Below are 14,031 nucleotides of genomic sequence, written 5' to 3'. Positions count from 1 at the left end.
TATTAAATCTCAGAAAACCCTCCTTGCTCACATTGATCTTTTCTATGAGGTTTAGATGAGACCGTCCAATATATAAAGACTTAAGCGAATTTTACTTACTACTTTTCGCGAGATTTTTAGAAAGTTATGCAGGAAAAAAACGTGCAATCTAGTTAAATTCAATGAGGGTCTTCCAACAACCAAATCAAAGCCATCAAAGCTAAAGGGGGGTTTGCAGCTTATTAGGTCAAAAAATTTTCCTGCAGCATCATTCTCGGTCGCAGAGGTCGCGTGGGAGCATAAAAATCAATCTGTGACAGAAGATCTGGTGCATCATACTCGCCTCTGAGTATTTTGGAGATTAAATGGACATGGGACACATGCCTGCGTCTGTCCAGCGTGTCTATGCCCAGTAGCCGACAGCGATCTTCATACCGTGTTTAAAATTGTTTCTCTCTCCAAGAAAGCTGCCTCAGTGCATAACGGACGAATTTTCGTTGAACAATTTCAAGTCTATTTGACCACAGCCTTTCTACGTTCATAATAACAAAGGCATACAAATCGATAGAAAAACTTGAATTTGATTTGAAAATTATGAAAAAAGTTTTCTTTCTGCATTTCTTAAGAGAAAATGTTAGAGTGCGAGTTGTCTGTTTGTCAGATGGGAAAAATGTTTGCGATAGTCCTTTTGAAATGGGTTAAGGTGTCAATTTTTCGAGTATTCAAATGGGAAAAGATAAAACTGAACTTTTATTAAATTTGAAAGCAAATCAATCGATTTTTTAAATTGTTTCATCATATAGTGTTCTGATGTTTCTAAATAAAACATTTCGAAAATGCCAAATAAAACAATAGTTATCCGTTGCGCTTCGTTATATTAGATTCTTTATTCACGACCATATCAAATATCAAGAAACAAGTGAGAATGTTGTGGTTAGCTATTCGACAAATTGAGCATTAGTATCACTTATGGTTTTTGTGAAGATGGAACGTTTTATATGAGTAATTTAAATTTAAGACGCAGACGCGAACTCAACAGTAGTAAAATTGCCTACAGAGCACCCTAAAAATTCAACATCAACATCATCGTACCAACTAGCCAACAAACGAAAAACTATCCGTACATTATTTATTGCCATATCCCTTTTCGGTGAATTTTCTAACAGTTAAACTGCGCTATGATTATTATTGTATAAACATCGAGTACGATGCTGATATGTGCTGCTGCTTGCGTTGCGGTAATTATTGATAAGCTGGTAATATTACAAATCACAATCATACTTGCTATTACAAACACATACTAAAGCATTAAAAAAATGGACACATTCGTTGCTACATTAATATTTCGACAAATAGTTTGAACCAAGGTGTTTAAGTAAAACCGATATTAAGTAGATCACGATGAGCGTCGAGATGGTTATCGTCATCCAACCGAGGAATGTTATTTCGGTTTCCGGAGGATGAACGTGATCCTGCAGGCCTAACCAACCACCTTTCTCGACTAGCCACGCACTGAGGTCTTCCTCGATTACATCGGTTGTGCCATCGATCAACTGCTGCAAGTAATCGTAATGTTCCTGGCGTACACAATCGACTGCCAATCCACCGGCGATGGCGAACAGGGAGATTACCTTTCCCCAGGTGATTTCCGACTTGAAGAGATCCTTTGCCACAACATGCAACAGGTAGCAAACTGAATCAGGCTCGGTCAGTTCGCCCCACGGCTCGAGTGAAATTTGTCTAGTTACGTTGCTGTACAATCGCGGATGCATCCTTTCCAATTCCTCACCCATCCCGTTGAGGACGGGAATAGTTTCCCGGACTACCACACAGTTAGGAACTTCTATTATGCTTCGCAGGCGTTGCAATATTTTGCGGTTCAGCAGACCAGCTCGCTTCAGACGAGCGCGGATATATTCGCCACAGAGACACTTTCCCTGTTTTGTTTTTGTTGTAATGCAAACAGAGATAGGAGAATAGTGTTAGAATAGTTGACCTTGAAAATCGCCAGGTAGGCGTGACGGAAATGAATTTGTCGCTGTGTTTTGTTTGCAATGCAATGTATTATTCTGTGTTTGACTTACTCAGAGAAACTAGAATCAATGATTGATTAGTGAATAATAAATAGATTTTACCTGATTGATTACATCCTGCGTTGTGGTAAGATGAAGAATCGGGCTGCGTCGGTTAGTCCAGCCAACAACGTTGGTAAATTTGCTAGTTGGCGTTTGCGAAGACATTCTGGTGGTGCCCTGCCGATTAGAGGACTTCCAGTGGGAAGCTGCACACTCGAACGATCGCTACTGTTACTGCCGCAGTCCCGCACAATCAGACAAGGTTTGTAACTTTCTTTACACTCTGCTGCACATCGGAACCGATCGCGATCTCATCCGGATTATAATGTTTGATCTATTTGACAGACTGGTTAGATAATTCAGTCGTGACCAGCTGCTCTTGCTGTCTGCCAGTACATCGAGCAAACCGAAATCAGATAGATGATCGTCGTGATCATGCACTAGTGTGAAACGTCAACCGCAAACAGCATATTTGTGTTTACATCAACACTTCCCAACTACGATCCGGCAGTGTATCTGTGTGCACCAAGGGTGAATGAGCATGATTTCTCTCTAAATCAATTTCATTTTAATTAGTTTTCAATTTAAATTTTTTCAACTGGAATTCGTGGATATTATTTTTTAGAGTGAAACTTTTCCTTATCTGAGATAAATAATTCGTTGAAAAAAAAAAAATATTCACTGCGTTGAAAGGTTGAAAAGATAATTGAATACATAATACAAGAGCCGCAGACAATTACATGGAGGGACAAAGAAACTTTACTGGATTTAATGTGTTTTTTTTTATAAACGAAGTAGTTTGAGAGTAATACACTTTGTGTATTAGATCTGAATGAATTACTTTTCCCGCCAAAATAGTCGAGAGCGTAGCTATGCGAACGCGTGGTGGCGCAAAGCCCCCTAACTCCTTCGATAGCTACGGTTATGCGGGTTATGCATAATACACTCGGTTGCAATTTTGAACTTCTATCGTGCTGAATCATGAATTTCGACAAAAAAATATACTTTTCTAAAACAAGTGGGTAAATAAAAACTTCTCCGAAGACGCGATTAACAGAAAATCATACTATCAAACCTAAAAACGCTTTTCATCACGTGGGTGAGGTTGCAATCCTGCATGCTGTAGCAGTATTGCTAAAAAAATAATGATGAGCCGTTCGTCAGATATTTAATCGGTGAAGCTTCGAAAAAGTTGATTTTCTCATATAACATCCTATGGAACCCCCAAAAAATCTGGCGCAAAACCAAGATGGAACGTTCGATATGAAGATTTACACAGTTGTTACAGGACACATAAGGAACACGAGAAATGCATTGGAGCGAGAAAATAACACCATTACTTTAAACTTCATATTACTATACGTTTCTTCGAGTAAAATAGTCAGCTGAGCTCCGCTACGTAAATATATTTGGAAATAAATACAAACTTAGTGTTTTTAACAAATAAACTAGTACAAATAAAAAAACAACTAAACTAGCGCCAACGAAGCATCGTCCAGCGAAAGTGATTTCCTCCGGTGGTGGTCGCACCTTGTTAGCCAGGCCAACCTACAAAAAACGTTAAAAAATCTCATTTCCATTACTCACTAAACAAACCGCGAACATTTCTTACCCAACCACCATTTTCGGAAATCCAGACGACCAGCTCGTCTTCAATCACGTCCACCACCCCTTCGATCAGCTTGGGCAGATAGTCGGGATGTCCCTGGCGGACACAGTCCACCGATAGGCCGCCGGCGATAGCAAAAAGGGAAACTATTTTTCCCCAAGTGATGTCGCTCTTGAACAAGTCTCTCGCTATTGCACTGAGCAGTACCGGCGCAGTTTCCGGAGTTTTCAGTTCACCGCGACCAATCCGCGTAAGCTGTCGAGCTACTCCGTTGTAAACTCGTGGATACATTCGCTCTAGCTCATCGCTTACCTGTAAAGATAGTGGTATATAGTGCTTCCGATTGGTATTAATTTTGGTAGACTTACACTCAACAGCGCAGGAAATACCTCACGAACAACGTGTATCGAGGGCGTTCCAACGATACTCCTAATTCGTTGTAATCCTAATTTCCGGTTGAACACACCGGACTTTTTCAGCCTGCAGCGAATGTACTGACCACATAGGCACTTCCCCTGGGTTATTATATCCTGTGACGGGACCACTGGTTGCTTCCACCCGATGGTACTGGAGAGTTTACGCGTGACTACATCACTAACGTTACTTAGTCTTCGTCGTGCTGCCGAGGCGGTACTCGTAGTATGTAAAGGGCCGGAATTTAGGGGATCTCCTAGCAGCACTGTGGAATGTAAACTAGCTGGGAAACTAAACTTCCGCCGTGTTAGCGTCGGGGCACTCAGTCGGTCAGGCAAAAGAAGGTTGCTCGTTGCCTCAGTAGTCGTCATTGTGCAAAAATTTAAAATATTTTACTCTGTGAATAAAAAAAAGAAAGAATAGTGTTAGAACTGAATGTTACGGAAATCGGAAATTGACGTTGACGTCAATGCACTGCGTTCTAGAACAGAGATACTAAGCTTACAAAACTTCAAGCTTACAAAACTTCAAGTTGCAGTCCTTAAAAATGTTTCGGTGGGATCACCCTAGCTCAACAGTCACAATGACTTTTTCGGTGAGAAATAGACATAAAAAGGAAAATATATCCCGACATTTCAACGTGCTTTTTAAAAGCAGCTAAATTCAACTAAAGTGTTCAATTTATAGTCTTGAGTAGGTAAATATGTTTTTGTATTGAATATTTTATTATAATAAACGAGTACTATACAGCAATTTTAGAATCTGCTAAAATGACCAAATTATTATTTATGTTAAAAGGATATTGCTGATTGGAAATTCCAAGAGCCAGAACAATCTCGCCTGCAATGAATCCCTCAGTGCTCGTACGAATATACTTAAACTATTGAGAACCAAGCAGAGGGTCCAAAGCCCCTGAAAAGGAGTATTGTTGCGATAGCTACTATCCATGGCCATCATGTTAAAAGAATCAATAACCCCTTATCTAAGGTGTCACGCGACCCGTGCCGAGGGATTAATGGCAGGCGGCCTATATTTCCCTAGCCACTACAACATAAACAACTTCAACAAAAATACGCAACAGGAGACGGAGTAAGTGGTCAAATGAACACTTCTTGATCAGGAGCTGGAGGGTTTAGCCTTGATAGCGTTTCGCTACAAAGATGCCCTGCTGACCTCTCCATGATCCTCGATTTCCCAAACAAGACAAACGCAGGCGCACCTTCCAATCTGCCTGCTCCTCGTAAGGAGAGAGTGAAGCGTCTGTTTACGGCCGAAAGCGCAGGTACGCGGTATTCCCGAAAGAAGGTCACTCAAGGGATGAAGCCAAAATGTTCGCTTCCTATGCTCCGGCCGGCCAGCCCTACAAGTTCAAGCTACTATTAAGCGACAACGATCGGATGACATCCCGGTTCCAAAAACAAGCGCCGATCGTCCGGCGAACAAAAATTCTCGGGTTCGCAATGGGGATGGTCCCTCGGTTCCGAGACACTCGATGGGAGTTACCTACAAGGGAATGATTGAGACTATTAACATGGCTACCCTCAAGGAGCAACTTGAAACTGGGCACAAATCGAATCGCGGCACTAGACTCTCCGCTACCTAGGCCTATGTTCAGAAGTTCATGTTCAAACACAGTTACTTTTACTTGGCCTGCGCCGACAGCGAAACAGTTGTGTGGGTGGCTGGAGAAGACCACCCCAGACCTAATTCTCTGGGAAGGAGCAAAACTGCGTGTTTTTAACACGCGTAAGAACTAAGAAACCAGGTAGCAGGAATGCGTGTCGAACTTTTTCTTGAGATTTATGAACAATCCGCCGACCGAAACATCCAGCAGCGCTTCTTATCTTACTAAACTACATGTTTGGTAAGGCTCCTATGCGCCGGGTAGGCAGATCGACGACCAATAGACAAAGGAAAGTTCTGTTGCGAAGAACGATCTGTTTAGTCATCACCACCTACTCAATGCAAACTCGCAAAGAGCGGAACGTTCAGTTTCGTCATCACCACCTGCTCAATGCAACCCTGCAAGGAGACGGCTAGTAACAGCTTAGTGCCTCAAACACTCTCCATGTGCAAACCCGCGAGTCAAAAGAGGGTTCCGCAGAAAACTCCAAGGAGCTTACTGCCTCAACCATCTTCAGCTCGCAAATATAGGTCCCTGAAACTACTTTCCGGTGCTGGTCTGTTGCAAATCGCTTACAGTAGACAAAGCTAGCCGGTGTCCGAGCAAAGGCAACCCAAACCAGCAGTTTTGCTGATGGTAACCGTCTGATAGGTGCTGGATCCTCTAATCCAACCACAGGCGGATCCAACACGCAATAAGCGGCTTTCGCTGCATCCAAATGCATCCTGGTGATCTTCATTACGCTATAAGGGCGCTTCCAGCCTCCTTAGCAGAAGATTTACCAAAGAGTAACTAACCGTTGCTCTGGTCTAAGAATCATGGATCAATAACACAAAGGTTCTTGGTCTCGCGTACTCAGTAGGTAGGTTAATCTACTTTAACACTCAGCCTTAACCTAGGACTGCAATATTGTTTAGCAGAATAATCAAATACATTCCAAGTACAGAATTTATTCAACGTGGCGTCGTTGCCATAATAGTGGAAGTTTCGACTACCAACGAGAAACCAGACAGGGTCATCGCATCCGCGCGCATTCGTGCGGTGTAGCAGTCAATAAGCCGTTTATCATTCGATGCGATACGATGCTCACCACACGATTTGGGGTAGCTCGGATACCAACAACCGTTGTAGTACCTTCTTGAATATCTTACTTCCAACGACCTTTACTAATGCCATAAGAGATGAGATCCTCGACCTCACTCTTTGCAGCTCAAACATTGCCGAGAAAGTCAAAAAATGGTATGTCCTTGACGAACCAGGCTTGAAAGATCAACGACACATCATTTTTGACATCGAAGCTAATCCTTCAAAAAACGAAAAATGCAAGAACCCGCATCAGACTAACTGGTTCTAGTTTAGGAAACATTTAGTCAACTCCCGGTCTTTCTGCTCAATCGATATACGCATACCCGACGATCTAGATATTACTGCATGTGATCTTAAATGCTGGATCCCTGAAGCGTACATGGTCAGCTGTCCCCTAAAGGAGAGGTTTGTGTGTCGTAAGGTCCCTACTGGAAGGAAGCGCTCAATAACCTACACCGTTGTTCAACAGGGCTAAAAGTACATTCAACTGGGATCAATACAGAGCGTCACTCACCAAGTACTACGCTAAGCTACGCAAGGCTAGAGGAATTTGTAGGACGAAGTTCTGCGAGGGCATCCAAACGATGCTCGAAGCCGCACAACTCCAGAATGCGATGTTCATTGACCACACCAACGGTCTAAAGCAGTGAAAAAGGCAGTCTCATAGTCATACCTAGGAAATCACTGCAGATTCTCATGAACATTCACTTCCCTCGGTTCACATTTACAACCGAACAACCAACGTCAGAACAACAGAGTCCAAGGACAAGGCGTACAGTGCCTAACGACGAAAGTCTGCTCTCTCGAAGGTTGTTCACGTAAGCTTCGATCAATTGAAAATTAAGTTCCTTCGAACCTGTGAAGTCTCCGGGACCAGATGGCATTCTACTCATCTTTATACAAAAATCAGATGGGATTATAATGCCCAAACTGATACATCTTTTCCACGCAAGCTTCATGCTGGGTCATATTCCAGTTAGATGGTGGAAAGACAAAGTGATTTCCATACCGAAGGTGGGAAGAAAAAACAAAACACTACCTAATACCTTTAGACCCATAAGCCTCACATCTACACTTCGATAGTTATTAAAGAAAATTGCAGATAGCTAGATCCGCAATGAATTCCTCAAGTACTCGCCAGTAGACTACACAAATATCAGCACACTTACCAACGCGGTAAATCGAAGAAAACTGCTCTTCATGGCATAGTGCACACCAAAATTTCTCTTCATGGTTCAGTAAAGTACATTGCTGAAAGCATATCAGGAAACCACTTGTTTACTGATTCACAGCATTTTTTTACAATGTTACTGTAAGTAATTTAGTTCTACAGTTTACTGAAATTCGTTTGGTTATTTTTTTCTACTGTAAATCAGTATTTCATTGATCAATTTACTGAAAATCGTTTGCTTGCGAACTATTTGCTGAACACAAAGCAGTAAATGAATGAATGGATACCAGTGAATAAATCGATATGTCAAAAATTTTCACGCCAAGCTGCCATTAGTGAAACCCGCCAATACGCAGTGAAGCTGTTACGGGATCATAGCTAAGTTACTGATAGCTAATATGGGACCATAGCTGAGTTACTATTGGGTTAGATGAACTTAACAGTAGGTATGATAAACATCTATCTCTAGTTCAACAGTAGTTCGAATATGATCCTATGAGTGGATAATTACTGGTGCCTGAGGGAAACATGGTTCTCTTACACCAATTGGTTAACATGCAAATTGATTTAGGCTTTGCTGAACGTTCAGCAAATCATAACAATAACCGTTCACCCCGGAAAATACACTCTGCCTTTTATTGATGATTAACTAGCAAGTAGTATTTTGTTTAACTGAACATGCAGTAAATGATCTGTCACTTTTATGCAATTGAGCATTGCTGAATGCTCAGCAAATTTTATATTGCTGAACACACTGCTGGAAATTTGACACACAAAAAAATCAGCAGAGTTCTGCTGGTATCCAGCAAGAAAATTTGGTGTCTAACTCATATCGAAAAGTCGCTGAAGTATCAACAGACGGCGCTATGCGATTTCTTGATATTGAAGGCGCTTTTAACAATACATCCTATGCTTCGATCAATACAGCTCTCCTGAGATGCAGAGTTGATAACACTACAATGAGCTGGATACTGAATATGCTTTCGAGCAGGGAAATTACAGTTACATTGGGAGATGCTTCAATCACCGTCTCTGTGACAAAGAGCTGTCCACAAAAAAAATTTACATTTGTTTTTTTTTCTAGAACCGCAACTTTATTACCTACAATCAGGGCTGTCATTCGCACACTCATTGCGCTCAGTGTGTGAATTTCAGGTCAAGGCACAACGAGAACGGTACCTACCCAAGTATGATGACAGTTCTACAAGGTATGCTACATTTTTGTCTATCCACGCACACAAACAAATCTCGTTATGAAAAATTTCGCGTTTTGTATGGAATTCAGAACATTTTTGGAAATTTCTCGTTCTATGTTGTTTTATATCTGATTTTTTTGATTGGAGAGTGAATCTCCAGTTGAAACACACTAGAAATTGATATTAATTTAGATTTAGTGTGAAAAATTGCGACAATATGTCGAAATAAAATATATAAGAATGCTATATTTCTAATAGTTGGAGCATAATCTTAGTCATTGTCATAGCTCATGACTTTTGTTACTGTATGAAACATAAGCGACTCTATTTAGAAGCGCTATTAGAGTACAAGAAAATAACGAAAAGTGCAAAAAGGTTACCGGCAAATTGATGAAAAGCATATTTTACCTAAACCGCAGCATGTTTATGTATTCCCCGCAAATAAAACATGTTTCAACATCATTTCTATAACTTTTCAGGAAAGTACGTTTTATAAGTTTAGTTTAAAATGCAAAATCATTTCAAATTTCATACAAAATTGGAAAAAGTTCAACGATCACTAATACTAATGCATAGACGTGAATAGTATACCTTGTAGAACTGTCATCATACTTGGGGTACCTACACATTTTGACAACCAACAGGCACAAAGAGAAAGAGCGAAAACGAAATGACTATGAAAGATATCACCAAGTGAGAAATATTTCTATGCTTTTTGTGACACATTGTGTGAGAACAAAGAGCTTCAGTTTGAGCAGTTTGCGTTGCGTTGCGGGTAGAAAAAATAGCAGAGAAAAGGAACCAAGAAACGACGTGTTTCTAGGACATATAACGCACGTCCAGACATGTTTCTGTCGCTATATGCATTCGCTACTGATAACGTTCATTAGGGTGGTAATGACTTGTATGGAAAAACATTATCCTTCATCGCATTTAGAAGTTCGTTCAGTCGAAAAGTGAAACTTTAACTGATCGATTTTTTCATTTTTTGTTTTTGGATAACACCAGATTTCAATGTTTCATGCATTTTTAAGACATTTAGTATCAGAATTTTTGTATACAGTCAGGTTTTTTTACGCGGTTTTTTATACGCGGATTTTTTTACGAGGTTTTTTTACGCGGATTTTTGAATTACGCGTTTTTTACGCGGATTTTTTAATTAAAGCGGTTTTTTTCTACGCGGATTTTCGAATTAACGCGGTTTTTTTTACGCGATACCGCGCTAATTAAAAAAAAATTTCGCGAATTTCCGAATAAACGTAGGTTTGAAACCAGAAACCCTTAAGTGTTTATCTAGCAAAAGACTTAGACCAAAAAATACGCTCCGCCCACCGGATCCAGAATGGCCGTCGAAGAGGACAATTTCAAATACTGGTTCTTGAGCGTCTCTGGTTTTTTTTAATGAAGCCCTTCTTGATTGACTACTTTCCGCGGATTTTTAAATATCGTAGTATTTTTTTCCGCGGATTTTTGAATTAACGCGTTTTTTACGCGGATTTTTGAATTAGCGCAGTTTTTCTACGCGGATTTTCGAATTAACGCGGTTTTTTTACGAGGTACGTTTCCCCCGCGTAAAGAAATCTGACTGTATTCAGAAATTTATGAACTACCTGTGCATTTTTTTCATTGGTCACAAAATAATGCTTTCGTGTTCCCAAAGATTAAGCTGAAGTTTTGTATAGGAACTTTTTTCGAAGACGAAACTATTGAGCCCTATTTCTAAACGAAATTCGAAAAGTCGATTTCTATTGCCACCCTACTGTTCATGTACAAAACATAATGCGACTATCTCCGGGAAGAAACTACACTAAGGTCGCTTTTTACGCGTTTTTTTACGCGGGTTTCTTTTTACGCGGCTTTTTCTACGTGGATTTCGGAATTAACGCGGTTTTTTTACGCGGATTCCGGAATTTACGCGGTTTTTTTTCGCGGATTCCGGAATTTACGCGGTTTTTATTACGCGGATTCCGGAATTTACGCGGTTTTGTTTTACGCGGATTCTGGAATTTACGCGGTTTTTTTTACGCGGCACGTATCCCTCGCGTAAAAAGCGACTTTAGTGTATTTTTAGTTTTGAAACAAAATCCATTGAGCAGCACTGAAAATTAGCTCCTAAATTATTTCAGTGGGAGTCAAATGAAGTGCAAATAAAAATTTAATACTATAGACCATCGCACGGTGACGTCATGCACCTGAGTTTGACAGCTACTGGTAACTTTGTTTACCTCCGGGTGATGCAGTTTGGTTTTCAATTATAACAAATCTTTTCAATTGTGATCAAAATGCCCTTTGAATGTTGTACGTGAGGTGCCAGTACACTAAGAACAATGATAAATTGAGCAGCATTTCCACTACGCGCACAGTTGCTCTATCGGAAAAAAGCACAAAGTCCAAAACGTAAACAAAGTTACCACTAACTGTCAGAAAAGTGAGGTTAAAGAGATTCGGCGAGATAGTCTATAAGCGTTCGCGTGTCAAATCCGATAATCATTGCCCCAAGCAACACACAAAGTAAGAACAATGTGTGGTGTCGCACATTTTGGCAAATGCACAAAGCGTACTCAGTCGTATTTTTTCGGTGCGAAAGATATACAAAAGAGCGAATAGAGAGAAGAGAACACAAACGAAATATCGGGAGTGGCACGCACGGTTTGATGGCAAATGTGTTGTGTACAAATTTGTGTGGTTCTGTCCGCACTGAGATGAATTCCAGCCCTGCCTACAACTTTGCTAAAGACAACATGTCAATCAAACAAACCATTTTTTGTTATAGGGATTTTTTTTATTTTCGGATTAGGTCCTTTTGAAACAGCAGTCGTTAAAGCAGTTAAAGAACTGATATTATAAAATGGCCTCTTTATCAAAAAGAAACCAAATAAAAAGGTTAAGCAAAATCGGCATTGACATGCCAAAAAGTGATATTTATTTATTGATTTTCCATGGAATGCCCCAAGTATTACTAGGCGTTGTTTTTAGAGTTGGCCAGAGAAACAGAAATTTAAATTGAAAATTGACACCAGACTCTGTAAAGAATTTTTTACAAACAGTTTAAAGAGACTTAGCTAGGTTAACCTATTAGGGCATTTATTGATTAATATCAAAATAAAAGAGATATAGTTGACATTTTATGTTCGTTTTATAACCTGAACAATTTCTGAACCCAACTCTTTCCTGTGACGCCACTCGTGTTTACTAACCAGCAGCTTTTATAGGGGGTAAATGAAATATATTTTTTTAACGCAGTCTTTGAATGTATAGAAATTTGGGGATCTGTAGTTGGTCTCGAGGTATGATGCTGGCCTAAAAGCCAGTCGTCGTATGTTCGAGTCCCGGCTCGGGAGAGACTGTTAGTGTCAGTAGGATCGTAGCGCTAGCCCCGCAATCGTCCTGTACACTTAACAGTCAGCTGCGAAGTCTGTGTATAGTAAAACAGAAGGTCGGAGTCCGATACGGAATGTAGCACCAAGGCTTTGCTTTTAGCTAGCAATCAGTTGCAGCATTTCCATGTTGATCTCCGCTTTTTCGGAGGTGTCTAACATTTCTAGTATCATTTCCTCGGATGAAGATCGCTAGGAGTTATGCGTTGAAAATAAATTGCTATTTCCAAGCATCATTTCGGTAGGTATTTTTGCCTTTTCAGTTGATTTGTAATCAATCACAACAATATCGTGTTCGGTCCACAGATACTTTGTATCTTTCTATCCCAATGTATTTAAGGTGCTTTGAACAACCTACGTCATTCCACTTTTATCCGGAGATCTTACCGAAAGGTGTAGTAAAAATTGAAATCTTATTTGCATTAGCGCTCATGATCGATTGTCATATTAACATTATGCATATGCGATATGAAAAGTCTCCGAGCCGACATCGAAATAGATGTTTTCGGTTACGTACCGTAAGTTGGAGCCGGCTTGTAACGTAATGTCACAGTTATTATGTATTCAGGATCAGATGTCAATTTTCAGTACATGAGTCATGGAAAAATGCATGCATTTAATCGATTTTTAATATCACATTTTATCTATTTCATTAATCTTTAATAAATTAGCGATGAAGCTTGTTGTTGTGATAAAAATGTCTCATTTTTGCTTGCCACGTGGGACAACGGATGGTCGAGCGTCCAATCAGTTAAGCCGCGCCCACCAATGTTTATTAAAATGTTGAACACTGGATGCAGCCCAGGTAAAATAGAGTTGAATGATCTCTTTAATACTTGTGCTACCTACCTACTATGTAGCAATAGTTAATAGTTTGTATTTTTTTTTTACTGTGAGATACGTTTCGCACTATTTTCTACTAGCGCTTGGGCGTAGCTTACATTGTAAAGGTTTTCTTGGATGACTGTGCACAGTCTAGACTAGGCGGCAACGACAGAGCTGATTGTTTCGAGTGCCTCCGCAAATAATTATTGATATCAGCCTATGCATGTCACCACTTCAACGCTGCACGGTAGCAAACGGTATAATCGGATTGCTTGTTTCTTTAATGTAAAACGATGGCAGGCTGTTGCTTGCGGCACTGGTGTTATTTTATTTAATTACATGTTGTTCTTTTGATCTACATCACAAAACTTGTGTTGCAGAAACTGCTATACTCCGACGAGCAACCGTTTAGGATTGACTGTGTCGCAATTTCTTTATCGACAGTGACAACTTTAATCGATTTTGCAGAAACATCTATTTTTCACATATGAAAGATTATCAGATTGTAGTTCGATGAACAAGGAGATATCGTGGTACAAACCTTCATTGAAGTCTTCAGCCAGTTTGTTAAAAAAAGTGTTGATCGTATTAAATCAAGTATCTAATTAAGCGTCAAAAATCATGTGCTTTTAATGTCACTTTATTCCTTTGGCAAGACCAAACACGCTTGAAAAT

The 14,031-nt window shown here is 40.1% G+C and overlaps 2 protein-coding genes across 10 annotated transcripts in view; both read right to left on the bottom strand.

Moving 5' to 3' along the window:
- Positions 1-834: 834 nt before the first annotated feature.
- LOC129722305 (bcl-2-related ovarian killer protein-like) lies at positions 835-2,503 on the bottom strand. Its single transcript, XM_055675649.1, has 2 exons — positions 2,115-2,503; positions 835-1,916 (listed from the first exon to the last, which is right to left on the bottom strand). Exons 1-2 carry the CDS (start codon positions 2,217-2,219, stop codon positions 1,317-1,319), a joined length of 705 nt encoding a protein of 234 aa, XP_055531624.1. The 5' UTR covers positions 2,220-2,503; the 3' UTR covers positions 835-1,316.
- Positions 2,504-3,426: 923 nt separating this feature from the next.
- The window catches only part of LOC129725124 (bcl-2-related ovarian killer protein-like), a 94,504-nt gene continuing 83,899 nt past the window's right edge, over positions 3,427-14,031 (bottom strand). For all 9 annotated transcript variants that reach the window (XM_055680592.1, XM_055680586.1, XM_055680587.1 and 6 more), the window contains 3 exons: positions 4,032-4,474; positions 3,667-3,975; positions 3,427-3,602 (listed from right to left, as the gene is read on the bottom strand). In XM_055680592.1, the coding sequence (XP_055536567.1) occupies positions 3,450-3,602; positions 3,667-3,975; positions 4,032-4,448 (879 nt within the window). In that variant the 5' untranslated portion in view covers positions 4,449-4,474 and the 3' untranslated portion in view covers positions 3,427-3,449. The remainder of the gene's footprint in view (positions 3,603-3,666; positions 3,976-4,031; positions 4,475-14,031) is intronic.

The sequence above is a fragment of the Wyeomyia smithii genome, chromosome 2, assembly GCF_029784165.1.
Source record: "Wyeomyia smithii strain HCP4-BCI-WySm-NY-G18 chromosome 2, ASM2978416v1, whole genome shotgun sequence".
Classification (NCBI taxonomy): domain Eukaryota; kingdom Metazoa; phylum Arthropoda; class Insecta; order Diptera; family Culicidae; genus Wyeomyia; species Wyeomyia smithii.
The sequence above is the reverse complement of the archived record's forward strand: the minus strand, read 5'-3'. Positions and strand labels throughout refer to the sequence as shown.